Source organism: Schistosoma haematobium, chromosome ZW (assembly GCF_000699445.3).
Source record: "Schistosoma haematobium chromosome ZW, whole genome shotgun sequence".
Lineage (NCBI taxonomy): Eukaryota > Metazoa > Platyhelminthes > Trematoda > Strigeidida > Schistosomatidae > Schistosoma > Schistosoma haematobium.
In genome coordinates this window covers 3240852-3260335 of record NC_067195.1, presented here as the reverse complement: position 1 = coordinate 3260335, position 19484 = coordinate 3240852, and the positions used below count along the sequence as shown (strand labels likewise).

The window sequence follows — 19484 nt, the reverse complement described above, 5'->3', positions numbered from 1 at the left end:
CTAATAGGTCATGGGTTTGAATCCTGTGAGATGGGGTCGTGGATGCGCACTTCTGAGGAATCCCAGAATAGGATGAAACGGCCGTCTAGTGCTTCTAGGTTTTCTATGGTGGTCTAGCTTCAATCAACTCATGATCTCAACTATTGAAATTACTACAATCTCCACAAAACCCCCTCTGATACCAGTGAATAGAGTTAAATGTGAAGAAACAATCCAAGTTGGATTGATAGTCAGAACTCTTTTTCTTCTATTGAAGACACAACATTATATATAACATTTCGGCTATTCTCCTTTCATTTTAGTTGGAAAAACCTTTCCGAACTAGTTAAATACTTTTAATATCGATTTGGTGGTTATTCAATGTAGTACGTACTGTTATTGCCGATTTGTTTGATAATTTGTCCAGTTCAACAGAATTATCAGATCTTTTGTGTAGCTTAAATATTTCTTGGTATAAGTGGAGATCTAATGAGAAGATTCTTCTATCTGTGATGCATTACAATGGATGCAACCTAATGAATAGATACAATTGTGTATGATTGTCTTTTCCTTAATTCAAACTGAAGCATTTCGAAGTGTTAGTTGTTTTATAGAAAAACTTGATAATGTTTTTTTTTCAAGATCCGTCGTAATTCTTTTGTTGTACCATTGCGTTAACTTACACCTATGGCACCTATCGAAGATATTTCATTAGATTTGTTATGTATAGGTGAATAGTTCCATCTTAATATGTTTCTAGTAATATTGATAGGAAAAATGATTAAATCGTAAGATGGTCATTATATTGTCTTGATCCTTCAACTTGTTTTCTTATAAAGTAATGATCTTAGTGTCTCTCTTCTTAATAAATTCATAGCTAGGGAAATTTGCATAGTCGAAATCGATGTACCGATTTGAATGTGTCGGTTCTCTGTACACATACATACGTACATACCAAATGTATTTATCAAATACATTCTATATAATCAAATGGTTAACAAAGTAAAAATATAAACAAACTCTGTATTCATGTTCAAATCATTTGTCTTTATTGTTTTATAATTCATTATATATATTTTCCTGTCATTTACTAAAAGCCATTAATGTTATTAGCGAATGCAATTATAGTATATAGGCGGAAATAATGTTTTATTCTCCTTTCAGACTATAATTACAGAAAATAATACATTATTGTAAATCCCCAATTATCTAGTCAATCATTTTATTGAATAGCTTTCCTTCCAATCTGTCTGGTCTTTCAGCTATCATTGAATTTGTATTAGTCCATGTAAGAAAGTAGTTACCAAATCATATTGACTTGATATTTCAGTTGTATAGTCCGTAAGAAATATTAGGTTTTGTGCTTGTTATCATAGACTAAGCAGATGATGTAATTTCAAGGTCACTTTTGTTTTGAGGGTCTTGCATTGATGACCTGTAGACGTTTTACAGTTAGGAATGTTGATTTGTGTTTCTACATCTGCCTAACTGAATTGTGTATATAGTTCTAGATTGTTTTGATTCATCGCAATACACTCCAATAAATTGATGAATAGAAGTACAACCTATCAAGGGTTACCAATCACAGATATCATTAGGTTTGTACACTAGCGATGTAGATCATGTTAGGGAATTGAAAATAACGAGAAATCCTAAACCTGTTGACATTTCAACAAGAAATACCTAGAATCTCTAAGGATCTTTGGTCCTCCTTTGTGGATCTTAACCTCACATCACTTAGTTTCATAGTCTAAGATTCTATTATCGAGCTATTCTAATGATAAATAATCTTACTGTAGGGTTAAAATATTTACTTGTTATTGATCACTGAGTAGTAACAAGTTAGTTATCGGTATATGTCATATCATGTGATAATTTGTCTATTTAAATTGTTTTATTAAAGAATTACCACAGCGTATACAAATGAATCAACTAGTAGTGAGAAACTATTTCTAGTCTAAGGTCACATATAGATGATATTGTCTTACTATGTGATGACATGTAGACTTACGGAATCGTATTTAATCAGTTGAAGATTTTTGTTTATATAAATACATCATGTAGTTTGTATCTTCAGTATCCAAAATTACTGTTCTGAGACAAATAAAATCTTGTATCTTCACATATCCTTTATAGTGAACTATTGGAAACAGTTGATAAGTTTATGTATCCGGACTGGTATATGACTAGAATGGCTTTAGTAACATGATAAGTGTGATCAATTTACGTATATTGAAAAACGAATTCTTTCAATCTGGGTCATCTTTAGTCTTAGTAATATTAATTCAGTCACAAATATTAGGCTATACAATAAGTTGATAAGAGTAGTTCCGTTTTATACTTATAAAATCTAGTTCATCTAAGCTGAGATTATAAACCAAAATATTTTGTATTCACTCATTGTTGTTTTCGAAATGACTTCTCTAAATCATCAAGTCGAAACACCGTGTAAATATACTCTCAAGGTTAGATAATTTATGTCAAAGTCTAGTGTTAATAAGTAAGCTAAACTTGGCTTTTTTTTCTGTGGTTATATGTTATGAATATCATCTCATTGGCTTTCAGATTATTGACTATTTCCTGACACTTCCACTGGATCAAACAAAGAAGTGCCAACGTGATATCCTTCCGATGCGGGATGCGATTCTCACCCTCGAAATGCAAAATGTTACTTAAGGATTGCGTTGTATCGACACCCGAAATAATGATAGGGAGTGAAGTAATTGACCATGTCGACCGCTTCACTTATCTTGCTTGGGAGTCTCATCGGCCCTTGTGGTCTGGTGTGTGACGAAATCTCAGCACGGATACAGAAGGCTCGACTAGATTTCGCCAACTTGCGTCATTTATGGCGTAGGCGAGATATCCGTCTACCAACCAAAGGACGTGTTTACTGCGCAGCAGTTCGTTACGTCCTACTTTATGGCAGTGAAACATGGCCAGTAAGAGTAGAGGATATTCGTAGGTTACTAGTTTTCGATCATAGGTGTCTTCGAAACATTGCTCGTATATCATGGGACAATCGAGTAAGTAATGCAGTTGTTAGGAAACGGGTACTAGGTAATGATGGCAAATCAATTGATGAAGTAATGAAACATCGTCAGTTGAGATGTCTGGGACATGTGTTACGTATGCCCAACGACCGACTGCCCTGACGAGCGATGCTCAATGGTATAGAAGTAGGTTGGAAGAAATCTAGGGGTGGCCAGACCAAAACATGGCACAAATCCATCAAGTCACTGACAAGTAGACTGAGTCATGTTGATCCGTGTAGACTATGTGATTGGGATCCGCGAGATGATAACAACCGATGGTTAGAGACACTGAGTAGCAAGGCTCAAAATCGTTTGTAATGGTGTGCTCAAGTGCATCCACTCTTTGTGTTCTCCCAAATTCTAATCTTCTGAATTCTTTATGTCCCTTTTTTTTCTCTCCCCAAATTTATTTCACTGGATTATGCTCTTTGAATAACATCTTCAAACCCTAATGTTTCCGATTACTGCTTATATTCTTACTACCTCTACCACTACAGGATTTGAATCGACAACTGCATTTCTGTACTATTGTGGTTTGGTAACTCGAACTGATGTATGTACGTACGAAGTTCTACGTTGTTACTGACTGACTGAGCCTTCCGATATCTATTTGCTTCAATTTATTGTGTTATCGTTTAATAATATTTTAAAAAACTACTTCCACGTTGATTAGAAAAGTTTGTAGAATAGTTATCGAAATTTTCTTCAATATATGATAGAAATCTCTATGTTGTTTAGATCTTAAATAAGGAAACAATATTTTTAGACTAATTACACAATCCATACTAACTTGCAGACACAACTAGGTTGTTATAGAAACGAATGTTAGGTGTAACGTATAGAGATATAAAGTTGAATTGTTGGGAAAGATAGCATTCATATATTATTTTGAGAAGTCATTTGCCACAAAGGTCATATTGATGTGAGGCTGTAGTTTGGAAACCATATATATATATATATAGAGAGAGTGTATCTAGGAACATTTGCAGTTCTATTACGAAGTGATTATATTCATCTGCAACTAGAGGGAAGAAAACGTAAACTGAGAGCACAGAATAGTATTAGGAAAAGTTACTGTGATAGGTCTGTCGTTAAGCACTTTGGTTGATTTATAACCTAATTACTTAGTTAGATATTATTTAAATTAATGAGAATAACGAGATATAATTTGGTTGCAATATAACTGGAAGAATGATAGCTTAATAAGTACACTTAGTTCCAGGTAAGAAGTAACAATCGTTGTAGCAAACAAATAATCTTATTAAACTATCATATATATACTCGGTTAGATTAAAAATTCTTCGAATAACTTGAAAGGAATCCAAGAGTCACAATGTTGTGAACATTTTAAGGCAGTATAATTCTAAATCTTCATCAAGACGTCTTGGTATTGACTTCAACTTTCATTCCTCTATGTCACGAGTTCGAATCCTGTGCTACATACTTCGATTTTAGCATCGGAATAATGCTACAGTAGGTATCATACAAATTCAAGTATGCCTGAAATCACAGTGCATACTTTACTTCTGAGTTACATTTAATTAAATCTGTATTAGTTGAGTTCCGTAAGTCATTCTCCAAGGTACTGAAATAAATCTTATCCTTTCTGTTAACTTTAATCATCATTTTGTACGTAATTCAATTTGCCAGGATTATGTCATGTCAATTTTAGCTGTTTAATGTTTAAATTTTCATTATCTTACCGCTCCTCTATAGGGTAATAACTTCATTTCTACGCTATTTAACACTATTAACCGTTCAATTTAGTTGTTGCTTCCGTATATCTATATTTTATTTAAAAATATTACCTTCCTCATAGAATATTCCTATTTTCATCATGGATAATTTCTCCATTATTGACTCGGACACTTGATTCTATGCCGTTATCATAAAGATGAGTATCAATATGATCCTCGTTGCAACACTGAATAATTGTTGCATTACTAATAAAGATCTGAATTTTAACCAGTTTTTATTGTTGAAACATCTTTGTATTCTACATTGATTGTCTTGATACATATATACATTATGTCATAAGTTTTCTTTAAGAATAGATTAATTTTGGTTTTCAGGATGGGCATTTTTTTCTCTCACTAGTAACTGACCAACTGAATATACCTTTATACTAGTGTAGATGTTCATATTTGGGATAATTCAGTTAGTTATTAATAATGATATAAACATTATACCCGTTGAACAAATCACTAACTATTTGAACTCAATAGCTCAGTGGATAATAAGACATTTCAACGAAAGATATTGAATTTCCATTCGTGATGTAAGCAGTCACGCTGAGATGCAGAGATGCACACATCTAGCTGACACTTCCTTAAGTATAAAGAAGCGCACCATCTGCTTTCTATTTTTAACTCAGACATTCAGTCAGCTACAACGTAGAACCAGGCACATGTATGCATCAGTCCAAGTTGTCATACCTCATTAACACAACCAGACGAACACCATATTCATAGAAGTAGTTAATTCAATGGTGGTAATATATAAAAGAAAGACTGCAATAAGGATATAATACAGGAAGAAATAATTAGTTTGTAGAAAGAAAGATATGAAGCTATTTTAATCACTTAGTTTAAGGGAAGACAGAGAGTGTATACACCGACGCCATTGTGATCGATCGATTCTGAGCTATGTCAACAAGAGTCTCCAACCATTGTGTACGATAGTCATGCGGACCCCAACCAAGTAGACTGCATCTATTTTTTAGCTACAATTTATCTATTCTATAAAACTAAATAATTATCTTATTGTAAATAGAAACTAGCTAACAATATGTCGTTTCATAGTGTTTAACAGTTTAAATGTGATTTAAAACATAATATTTGTTAGTAAGCATACTTGTTTCTTGAATTGATATTATTACTTATTGTTGATGGTGGTCAGCGTCTTTTAAGCAAAGTTCTTTTTCATAGTATAGTATTGCTGACTTTATCCCCAACCGTCCTACTTTATCCGAGCTCGGAATTGACAGAAACTACAACAGAGCTTCAGACAGAATGGTGGTTATATTAAATCTATTGTAAAGATTGAAAAGTCTCATTGTTAAAATGCTGATCTGTTTGTGTTGTACTCACCGGACTGACTGATTTCTTTTGGGATAAAACTTTGATTATCTTTACTAGTGAATATTATCATATTTTTGTTATCATCCTAATTGTTGTCTGTTTGCATTCCTTTATTAAAGTCATATCAAGATTTGGTGACACGTCTAGAGCCAGTAATTATGGAATTAGAACGACAAACATCAGTTTTGGTTATTTGTCATCAGGCTGTAGCACGTTGTTTACTTGCCTATTTTGAAGATAAAAACAAGGGTGAGTTAGTATAATGTTCAATATGTGTTTATATGCGGATGTTTTATTCATTATGGATCGACACTGTCGTTTGGGTGAGAGAAGTCGTTCATTGAACACTAGAGAACACTGTACAATTTCTCTGTCATAGTTTTTAACTCCTATGCATTAATAACTACAAGTCGAGCCTATGATCACGGATGATCGTATTTTTATTATAAGCGAATGATCGAGTTGAGTTCGTTTTATTATCTCCAACCTGTCTAAACTAACTTAGTTACTGTAGGAGGTATGCAAATTAGAGATCTGTCGGTTCACAGACAATTACTGGCGAGACTATAATGTGTGAACAAATTAATGAAATTAAAAATAGAATATCTTGAGTTTTGGCGTGAAGTTCATTCAATTTTTATGGCTAAATAGTATTTTGACATGACAGCTAATTTCAGTTTGTTTGGAAAACCCTAACTCTAATTCTTAACCCTTATTTCTATCTCTTCATTCTAATTCCTATCACTAATCTATAACTCTCTTTTGACTTTAGTAAGTAAGTAGGTCAATTTTCTCAAAATCAAATTGGCATCACTCTAAAGTCGTCCCATAAATTATAATTTTAATTATGTTAATCACTTCAAATAACGTTGAAATAGAATTGAATCATTCTTTGTGTTAGTTATTTATCGAACAAATGAATGAATATTTCTAAAAAATTTTAGATAGGTTTGAAGGAAACTAGAAGTAATCAAATAATGAACTCATTGACTATTCGACTAAGCTTTTTTCAATGGATAGTGATTGCTTGACTGAGATTTATCAGTATAGGGTTGTGGAGATTATTAAGTTATCGATTGAGATCATGAACCGATTGATGTTAGACCACCATTGAAAATCCGGAAGCATTGGACGGTCGTTTCATCCTATTATGGGACTCCGCAGAAGTGCGCATCCACGATCGCTTTCATGTTCGCGCGCGAGACTGAAGGCACCCGGTTTGAATCCCCATAATAGGACGGAACGGCCGTCCAGTGCTTGCAGGTTTTCAGTGGTGATCTAACATCAATCGGTTCATGAACTCAATCGATGACTGAGATTTGTTTGATAGCTACGATCAGTGACTGTATACCTTGAGTAATATGACTGAGAATTGATCACAATAGCACAGATGAACTGACTCTTTATCTTTCTCATAGATCCCCAATATATAGTATTCCTTTATATATGATTTTTCGTTTTATTTTTACGAACTAATTTCATCTTGATGATTTCATCATATTTTCAGGAAATTTTATAGGAACTTGGACTATCTCATATCTATGATAGTTTCAAATAAATTGAGTATTGAGTAGAAAGTTAATAATGAATATATTTTTATTATATCCCAATGAGTAAAAAAAGAATTATATTTCTAACGTTTCGTGTCTTCTTCAGAGAAGAAGCGGCTTACACCAAGTCACGAAACGTCAAAAATACAATTTTTCTTTACTCATTGATTATTCACATTTATGATAGGTTAGGCTTTGATTATGACTGATCAATAGTCTTAACCATTAAGTCACTTTTAAGATAACTGGGAAACCACTTACGGTTCTGTACCATGGTTGATTTTGTGTGTGGGCAAGTGAATACTGATGGAATAGATTAGTTCTCGAACTTTCCATTTCACAAGTCAAATCTCAATCTGACGGTCTATTATCTATATTTACTCCTGTTACTCTTTGTGGAGTATAAGCAGCCGATCAGGATTCTCCTTTCCAGCTATTCTCATGTGTTATTCATTGTTTTGATGTCTACCTTCAATTCCGGACGCAGTGTGTTCTTTGGTATCAGTCAGTCAGTCAGCTACAACATAGGTATATCGCTTTTGTGTTTATCATAAATAATCAAATAACTATTCCATCTTTATGTATATTGATTACTGTAATAAAAACTGAAACCTGTTCATTGTATTCGAGTTAAAAAAGTATTTATTGTCACTTATTTACTTTCTCATAAATTCCATCATCTTTTGACAATGGTTTTATATTCTATGTCTATATCTAATTCTTTTCTATGAGTGTATATGTGTATATTCTTGTATCTTTTACATACAAGTGTCTATGTTGATAGATATGTCCATTCTTTTTATATATAGATGAACTACCCTATATTCATGTTCCATTACATACTGTATTCAAATTAACACCGACTGCTTATCGTTGTATAGTTGAACGTGTAAAATTGAATGTACCAGCTGTAGAAACACATAGGATGAAACCAGAGGTTAGTTGAAAATTTATTTATTTACTAAATTCTAGTTTGTTTTATTGTTTCTGTTTACATAGTTCTACTGTTTTAAGGGTCAATCAAGAGATATTTATTACTCTACATTGATTGGTAAATTTTGTAAGGCTGACAGTAGGGATAGTCAGCTCTCCCTCTCAAAATGCTCTCACATGGCCACGTTTTTATTTGTTTTATTTTAACTCATAGATGTTAGTACAAGGAGGCACCAAATACATATACGCCACACAGATCTCATTCGATATGTGTGAGGGCTGTGATACTCCCAGGATGCCCAAACCGAAGCAGGTAGTTTTCTTAGGGGGCCACACTCGGAGCCTTCGACATGAAGGTCTGATCTAAAAGACAGTGGAACAACGTAAGGAGATGCAGTCCCAAGATAGCCGGTGATTAACAATCGGTTCATACGCCATTTGTTCCTTTAGGATCCTGGAGACTATGTGCACTAGTGATTCGGAATAAGGGTTTTCCATCTTACGTAAGTGGATCCTCCGTGTCCATCTACTTGATTAAATCACCGGACATAGGCTTTACATCCCCTAAATTTCGTAAACAATACCCCCCGCCACGAAAAGGCAGTGAGTAAGACTTCCCTGTCAGTGCTTGTATGCACGTGGCCCCCAAATGCTCTGGTATGGCCGAGAGTCGGGAGAGTACGCTCTCCCTCTCGAAATGCTCTCACATGGCCACGCCTATATAGCCTCTGCCAGGGAAGTCTTACTCACTGCCTTTTTCGCGGCGTGGGTATTGTTTACGAAATTGAGGGGATGAAAAGCGGATGGCCGGTGATTTAATCAGGTTGATGGACACGGACGATCCACTTAGTTAAGATGGAAAATCCTGATTTTGAACCACTAGTGCACATAATCTCCACTATCGTGAAGGAATAAGTGATGTATGAACCAATTGTTAGTCACCGGCTACCATGGGACCTCATCTCCTTACGTTACTCCACTGCGTTGTGGATTAGACCTCTAAGTCAAACGCCCGATGAATGACCCTCTAGGAAAACCTCCTGCTTCCGTTTGGGTTTCTGGACAGTATTCCAGTTCTCACACAAATCGAATGATTTATATAGCGCATATCTATTTAGTGCCTCTTTGTAGCAATGTTTGTTTTTAAATAAACAAAAGGACATTTATTATATAACCCAGTTAATTACAATTCGCAAATTAATTGAATAATTTGTATTTGAGGACATTCAGATATCATTACTGTAAACCGATCAGAATGACATTGATTAATCGTAAATATAAATATATACATGACCAGATTGTTCGAAATGCGTATATCATAAATTTTCAGATCAATCCAATTATCTCATTAAACTATGTACATACTATTCAGTTGATTAATAAGGGGGGGGGGAAAAAAAAGATATTTAAAGTGAAATTGATGTGAATTTTTTTCATACTACTTATTTCGAATTATTATTAAGTAGTTTGTCAACCATCATTGTGTTATGATTTTATATTCTAATTGTTATATCTGGATGAGAATAATGAATGGTAATCTTTTGGGATCCATTTATGGATCAATACTATACGAATATTGTTATTGTATAGTTGTTAAGTAATTAAACTGTTCATACCTCTGTTCCTCTTATTATGGGCTTTATTTTGACCTATGAACTATTATTATACGATTTACCATTCTTGAATTATGCCCTGTCTATCAGTTACTATCTCCCATATTCACAGCCTTTTTTTGTCTAAATCTTGTACAAATGTTGTTTCCTAATTTATGATACAATGTGGTCTGTTTGATTGCTCTATATAAACCCAGTATGTTTGAAATACATGATTCATATCAGAGGGTTAGACAGGAAGTAGGACCGGCAAAGACTTTAGACTTCTCTTAGGGATTTTATGTCATTGGTTCGGTCGATAATCCACTGTTCTCTAATTGGCGGTGTCACTACATTATACATTAATAGGACACAGGGTACAAGTTATAACACTTGTCTTGTAATAATGTCGTTAAAATATATCGAATCATTTGTCGATTTTTTCCACTTACAATACACTGAATCAGAAAAGAGATTATTGAGATTATATATATATATATATATATATATATATATATATATATATATATATGATAAGTCTTGCGGATTGAACGCTATATTCGTCTCCTAAGCTATTCGGTAACCCCCATGCTAGAAATATAGTGACCTGAACACGAGAGAGAAGGCCCAAAGTATGCGAGAAGTAGTTTACTCCAAGGTTCATTTTAATACAGAAAATACAGGGTTTTTATAATATTTTAAATGTCAGAAGATTCTGGAATGCTACTAAACATAGTAGCAGTGTAGCAGCCAGCCAATCAGAACCTCTCCGTATTAAGAGAAGTACACATTGCCAAATTTGAAACAATCTAGTGTGAAATATATTTGTTCATTTTTATTATTATTACTACTACTACTCTCAGAAACCACATTTTGATTCCTTTGATTCACTTTTAGTATTTTTACGGTTTCGACCTTCGGCACTGGTATATACTGAAGTTTCGAACAATCTGAATATCTAGAATTTATGGTTAATTTTATTTATATTAGTATATAATTGGATAGGTTTTGCATGATTTAAGAAACAATATTATCAAAATTAAATTGATATTGTCAATCAGTAACAACGTAGAACTTCGTACGTACAAGTTGCCATACCACAACTTGAATTGATATTGTACAGTAAAATTGTTCAGTGGAATCAAATATCTATCTACTGACTGATGAAATTATTTTCATAGACTTTAAATTTACAAACTGATCCTAGTTAAATCATCACTGAAAATCTGGAAGCACTGAAAGGACATTTTATCCTGGTGTGGAACTTCTTAGCAGTAAAGATCCACGACCTTGCACCTAGGCCTCGATAATGCGCACGAGTGATTAACCTCTAGATCACCGAGCTGTCATCCAACAGTTTATATGTCTAACTTCAGCCAATTCACAATATTGCGCAACGCTTATTCATTGTATATGGTAGATAACTCTCGTACCAGACATGGTTCAATTCCGCTGGTCACTAGCATGCATATGATTGTTATCAGTACAGAATTTGTGGAGACCATACAATTTTCATATATTTTAAATGGTGTGCTCTTAAGTGTACAGCTTTTATATATATATATATATATATATATATATATATATATATATATAAGAATATGATACAGGAAGAAAGAATTATTTTGTAGAAAGAGAGGTGTGAACTAATTTTTATCTCACTGTTTAATGAAAGACAAAGAATGTATACACCGACGACATTGTGATCGATTCTCAGTCATGTCACCCAAAGTCTCCAATCATTGGTTACGATAGTCATGCAGACCACAACCAAGTAGTCTACATCTACTAACATGACTTAGACCAGAAGTTATTGACTGTATGGACTGATGTCATGTTTTGATTTGACCGCTTCTAACTTTCTTACAACCGTCTCCAGCACTAGTCAGCATTACATGTTGTGATAATCGAAACATATGGCCTAACCATCTGAGTTGATGAAGATCCACAAAGTCATCAACTGATTTTTCGTTTCATATACATAGTTCCCTTTATTATTTTTAAAGAGAGCATGAACAAAGATTGGTGCAGAATAATAAATGGATTCATTTTATTTCGTTAGGTTCTCATCAGTTGCTTACAGCCTAAAATATTTAAAATCCAACATTATTATCGATATTGACATACTTATACAACAGAGGGTGATAAAGGATGAATATATGTAACATGATGTAGCAAAGATTTCGTTAGAGATAATGAGGTCATAAAATTTTTTGTTTCGAATATATAGAGTTTGAGAGGGAAGGTTCTAGAACATTGAAATAGTGATTAGAAATCATGGAATTAAAACACATTAGATTATTATGTAATGAAATCACTGAAAATAGATTAATGATGTAATTATAAAATTCAGAAAGAATTGAAATGGCGTAATAAATAAAATTGGGGGGGGTAATGTTACCAGGGCAAGAAAAAGATTTATTACTGTTTCTGTTTGTATACAAAGGTCTGGTTTTAAACGTTTGATTGCTATTGCTTCGGCAAATTTCAAAAAGTTTGAATTTGATTGTTTGTTGATCACCTTGAAGGATTTCAATATATCGACTTCGTGTCCTGTATCAACGAGATGTCTTGTGATAGCGCTGCTAAATGCTTTTAGTCCATTTGATCTCAAACACTTCGAAATATGTTCTTTGAATTGGATGTAGGCTCTTCTTTCTGTTCTACCAATGTAACTGCTTTGGCAGATACATGTAAATTTCTATACACACAGTTGGTGGTAACATAGAAGGGATATCTGTCGACCTTTGATTATGTCAAAGAGCATGTTGTTTTAGATAGGACAATCAATTTAACTGCAGAATATGTTTTTGTCGTTGTGAATCTATTACATTAGTTCATTTATGATACACTGAATGATATACTACTTATTTTATTTTTAAATTTTTTTAAAAGAACACTAAAACAACACATTCTTCATTTGAAGCAATGAAAACTGTTCCAGCTGAATATTAATTTTTATGATCAATCAAAAGATCTCTCTTTAGAAGATGATTGATTTGTCTATTTTTGTAAATAAAAACAAACAAATTATTTATAAATGTCCAATATTGAATAATGTGTAGTAAGTGTTTATCACTTTTTCTCTTTTATTTATTTATTGCCGTTTTTTTCTTTGTTTATTGTTCTATTCTGTTTCCATGTTCAATACCTTATTGCTTACCTACCCAATGTACTGTTGTCGTTGTTGTTGTTGTTGTTCGTCTTTTTTAATCTTATGGAATGAATCAAATTTCATGAAAACAACTTAATGTAGTATATATTTTGTATGAGACTCTCATTTATGGGATAACCTTTAAGTCACGCTAAAGTGACTATAAATGTAGTTCATCTTACTCATTTTATGACTAAATTGAGGATTATAAATCATGGTTAAAGAATGACAAATATAATTGATAGTTGATAGTTAAAGGTTATGAATTAGATTTTGGGGTTTTATCACAAAAAGTGATATTGTATTGAACAGAACACGGGTGAGGACAATCGAATGAATTTAGTATACAAATTACAGAGTTACTTGGTAAAATAGAAAAACTAAATACTACATCGTTAATTTGCAAAATATCATTCCATTATATCAAACTGGACTGTTGCTATTGCAATCATCATCAATCCATTGTCTCACATTTCATGATTTATGCGTTTTCATACAAATTGCATTGCGTTCCCTCTCTTCCTTTGTTGATCTTTCCCCATTTTCTGCTGCCCAGACATTACGTTCTTGAACTCGCGTCATATACTACTTATATCAATATAAGTAGCACATACCACAATATCAGTTATGATGCTAACATTCTATTTAGCTAAATGGTTGTGTGAATGTCACGCCAAAAATCCAAGATCTGTTATCTTATACCATGATTGATTTGTCCATCATATATAATCTTGCCAGTATTTTTTGTCTGTGTGTTATTGTTTAGTTTTATTTAGTTAATTCATTTAATGATATAAAGGTTTCATTGTAATTAAACTATTGAATTTCATAAAACATTTTGCATAACCATTAAATATCTGGTTTAATTATTGAAAGATCAGTTATAAACAATAATGATTATATAATAAATGATACATGTATGTATAGGTGTTATGTGTGTGTGTGTATGTGTGTTCGTGTATGTAGTTGTTATGTTCAGTTGGCATTTTATCTTATTCTACGTCAGAGAATGTCTTCATTTATTCTCGTTTTTTTCTTGTTTTGTTTTGTTTTTGTTCAATCCTTATTTCATTTGCTTTAATCACTCAACAGTTTAATGTTCTGTTTGTACAGTAACATACTTTCCGATTACTTCTCTTTTTTTGGGTGGGGGGGGTATTAGTGTTTTCCTTTCTCCAGTTTAGTCATAGTTTGAAACTCCGAAAAAAAATAATGTATTATTATTAAAATTATTGCCTTTATTCAATGTTATATTTTTGGTACAGTATTAGAATTCTCAACACAACGTATTTCAACAAGTCTCCATTTCTTACTTCCTAATTGATCCTGACGACCAATATTTGAGTGATTGTCAGTTAGATGTCGGCAGTTCGGGAATCGACATTTGAATAATGTATATTCTTTTCGATGCATATCACCAGCAACTATGATGTCTCTGATTGGGTTTTCTTGTAACTTGTACAACGAGATGGTGTAAACTTTTCATAAACGCACCTGATTAGGTTATGCGATGAATAGACATAATGATGAGATGGTGGTTGGAGGTAGTCGACAGGAAACCCTGGACCCGGGTTTCGTGCTACTTGGCACTCGCTAGCAAGGTGTACCTGTAACCTTGAGGAAACTGGTGCTCCCTGGCGGATTCAACCCCGTGTCACCCATCTTCACAGTCAGAGACGTTACCACTGAGCTATCCGAGCCGCGACCGACCTCCTGTAGGACTGAGATGTAACCACAATTGCTTGGTCACTGGGTGTTGATCAATTTTATGTGTGTCAAGTCCTTATTAGTGCAGATTGAATGCTATCGACCATGTTGCAATGTGGCCACCAGTCTAGATGACTCGACACTGCGTGCACTATTGAAAGATTAGATGGTAGTTGGAGGTAATCGACAGGAAACAAACAATCAATAAAACAGATAACTTATTAAAATATCTAGATGACAGGAACAGGTAGTTCAGATATTCAAACAGGCCACCTTAGATTGTATGGATAGAATCAGTATAAACTATTTTAATGTGTTAATTCAAAGTTTTATAAGGTGATTAAATATATATTTTTTTTCAACCAACTCATAAACTTACACTTTAATAAATGTCATTTGATTGTAGTATAAAGAATTGAATGTGATTACGTAATAATAATAATAAGAAGAACAAGAACTGCCTCAGGTTATATGCTTGATGATGGTAACAATCATGATTTCATAAGCACTTAGTATACATTCACTTGGTATTGTTTTACTTGAATCTTCCCATTGATGTTTTTGGACTGAAATTGATCAGTCTCTTATTGGCATATGTGCATACTGTGCGTATACCTCGATATTGCCTTGATTTACAAACATTATAAGCAAAGATGGTTAGTGGCTAGCAGTGGAATCCAGGACGCGCGTTTCGTCCTGTTTGGGGCTCGTCAGCTGGAGGTACCTGCATCTCAGAGTTGATGTTCACTCTGGGACTCGAACTCAGTACCATTCGGTTCAAACGCCATCGCTTTATCCACGAGTCCCAAACAGGACGAAACGCGCGTCCTGGATTCCACTGCTAGCCACTATCCATCTTTTCTTATAATTTAGTATACAGTTTGATAATCAATGATTGAGAATTTTGAATAGACCATTGAATACAAACTATACCTAACCCAGAAACTCGGTCTACATGTTTTCATATCACTATTTATGAAAACAATTGAAAATATTACAGATATAGTTAAATATCATTGTAAACTTTTCATAAACGTACCTAAATAGGTTATAAGACTGATAGTGATAATCATGTGTTAAAACAAAAATAAAAAAGAAAACAAATAACTTGTTGAAACATCTAGATGACAGGAATAGGTAGCTCAGATATTCAAGTAGGCCTCTAATCAGAATCTTAATGCACAGATATTGGATTATTATTACTGTTATTGTTATTGTGCCCCCAAATGCCCTGGTATGGCCGAGAGTGGGGTGGACCCGCCATCCCTCTTGAAATGCTCTCACATGGCCACGTGCATACATCCACTGACAGGGGAGTCTTACTCACTGACTTCTCGTGGCATTACTGTTGTTTACGAAATTGAGAGGACGAAAAGCGAATGTCCGGCGCTTTAACCGGATCCCAAACCAATGGTGCACATGGGCTCCAGTATCCTGCGGGAACAAATGGCGTATGAACCAATCGTTGGTCACCGGCTACCATGGGAATGCATCTCCTGACGTTGCTCCACTGCCTTGTGGGTCAGACCTTTAGGTCCAAGGCTCAAGGTGTGGCCTCCTAAGATAACCACCTGCTTTGGTCTGAGCACCCGGGCAGTATCACAGCCCACACACAAATATAATGAAAATGTGTGGCGCATACATATTTGGTGCCCTTTTGAACCAATATTTATGTGTTTAAATAAGAATAAATAAATAAAACTTATGCCAATCTGGGCCATCTTTGGCGCCTTCATGATGTTAGTCTGGCTGTAAAAGGTCGGATCTACAACGCGTCGGTGAGAGCAGTTTTGCTCTATGCTTGTGAAACCTGACCTCATCGAGTTGAGGATGTTAGACGACCCCCTGTGTTTGATCATCGTTGTCTCCGAACGATTACTGACATCTAGTGGCAACTCCATGTTAGTAATGCAGAGGTTCTGTATCGTGTGTTTGGGCACAATTGATGTCACTATCTTGAAACACCGACTTTAGTGTCTTGGACATGTTCTACGAATGTCTCCACAGAGAATTCCATGTCGTGCATTATTTGGCGACGCTGGGATAAGTCGGAAAAAACAGAGGTGTTGTCAGTGTTTGACATGGTGTCGTACAGGACTGACTTCTGTCAGTCCTTCACTTCTCCTTGGTTGGTGTCTTATAGATGGTGCTACACAGTGGCTATAGACACTATCAGATATGGTTCAGAATAGAAGCCAGTGGCCATCCTGCTGTAACCTTCTTTTACTTTCTTCATAAAAAGTGGTTGCTTCTTCCTTAACTGAAAGATTTCTTGTGATTGTACCTTTTCGTTCCCTCATTATTACTATTATTATTATTACACTACCTTATACTAATCTGTTCGTTATTGTTCTTTTTTTCTTACACTCCTTACCTTCTTTTCTTCTCTTCGAATTCTCATTGTTTTGTGTGGCGCCTATATATTTCGTGCCCTCTTGTAACAATATTTATGTGTTCAAATAAATAAATAAAATATTATTATTATTATAAAAACAACCAATCTCCAATTTTGTTTTTATAATTCAAATGAATATTTTCGCTGTAAACACGAAACAAAATTGATCACTATATAATATCAGGTGTTCCCATAATAAGTATATTGTAACCAATACAGCGTAGAAATGTTTATTTCCAAGGATTATGCTGATTTATTGTAGAAACTAAAGTGAATTAACTCACAATAGCAAATGTGAATATTCAACTCGAACTAATTGAAAGTAATCACTACAAAGATCTCGTTAACTGACATTTATCAACACTATATCTGTATAGTGCTGAAGAAATTGATACTCTGTGTAGAACTTGGACCTACGTACTCAGTGGCATAATTAACAAAATGTTATTATTGAGCTATTCAGGTTATTATTGTTGTGACTTTATGACCCGCTAGTTATCACATAATCTATTCGCCAATCAAAATATGACTTATTCGCTCTTATACTGTACTAAACCAATGACGTCCGACCGGTCTAATTAGCCTAGCGTCCTGTTGGTCAGTTGCTCGCCTAGTCCGTCCAGCTGAGTCCAGAATGCCAAAAACAGCCTCCACTATGGGAATTATTTATTTCAGACATACTGAGTTTATATACCAAACAAACAGACTGCGACGCAGCGTAAAATAGGCAATAACGTTCATACACAGTAACGCCAAAATGTGGCTATGAACGTGGAAGGCAGTAGTCAATAAACTCAACATAGCTTAAGAACGGTCAATCGTACAATAATAATCTATAGGTCAAAATAAAGCTTATAACAAGGGGAATATAGATATACATAATGTAGTTACTGAATATTTACAATATAATAATATATAAATAATATTGGTACATTAATAGGTCTCAGACGTTACCCGTGATAATCTTCGTCTTCTAATATCGTTACCCGTAATGTAATCTTCACTAGGATATAACAACTATCGAATATCATTAATAAAATGGTATAAACGATGTTGAATGACTTAAACTAGAAGTCACTTTCCGACTTGATTGATAGAATATTATCAGAATTAAACATGCATGACATTAGTCACTATTTGTACGACCACTAATATCCCATGACATTAATCAATATTTATTATATATTTCTATTTGATATAAAAATACTGGTATAGAGCTGGACACTAAAATAAATATACATCACATGAATCAAATAAGAGACGATAGGAGTATAATAAACAAAAACATCGTTAATCAACGAGAACAATATGTAGCGCAAATAGTTTAGTTAAAATATAAGGTCGATTTACTAAAGAATTGTCACAGACTTTTGTTACATCTGAAACCATGTCGATGATTCTAACTACACAGATATGTAGAATATATATATAGTGTTACAGGAGAACTGGAAATACTTTACTGGTTAAAAACTGTACAATTGTCAGCTTATTGAATGTTTAGTTGAATGATCGTGTATATTTAGAGCCTATTATAAGATGAAGTTGATCAATCATCTTCCTTAATATTGGGTTGCCCTTTCGAAAGTTCGAAAGAAATCCTAGCTAATGAATAGTTTACAATTTGCAATGTGTATTGTAATAAACACTGAGAGCATATTGTAAACTCTTTGTTAACACATCATATGTTACTGTCATTGATCTAATGTAAATCATTCATATTTGTGTATATGATAGTACAGTGTATACTTTTTCGAATGACAGTCGTTCGAATTCTCTGTTAATTGATTTTATCTTCTGTTCTCAATGTTGTTGTTGGTGTGTGTGTGTGTGCGTGCGAGTGTGCATTGCCGTTGTCTGTTGGTCAAGTGAATTGAATGTATTCATAGGTGAGAAGTCAATATAATATTCTCTCTAATTTGCTACATATATTCCTTCACATCAAGCGGAAGGATGAAAAATCTTTACACACTGTTACTTTACCTCATCGTGTTTGTAATTCATTCATGAGACTAAACTGTATTCAGTGTTAGTCAGTCATCTTATGTAATCGAATATCTCG

At 33.9% G+C, this 19484-nt stretch overlaps 1 protein-coding gene across 2 annotated transcripts in view; it reads left to right on the top strand.

The window, feature by feature from the left end:
• PFKFB3_1 (6-phosphofructo-2-kinase/fructose-2,6-bisphosphatase 3) overlaps positions 1-19100 on the top strand; it is a 55237-nt gene extending 36137 nt beyond the window's left edge. The window contains exons 10-12 of one of the 2 annotated variants that reach the window (XM_051210189.1): positions 6214-6343; positions 8454-8581; positions 13065-19100. In XM_051210189.1, coding sequence (XP_051070157.1) covers positions 6214-6343; positions 8454-8581; positions 13065-13124 — 318 coding nt within the window. In that variant the 3' untranslated portion in view covers positions 13125-19100. The remainder of the gene's footprint in view (positions 1-6213; positions 6344-8453; positions 8582-13064) is intronic. The other variant, XM_051210190.1, reaches the window with a different exon arrangement.
• Positions 19101-19484: the final 384 nt, after the last annotated feature.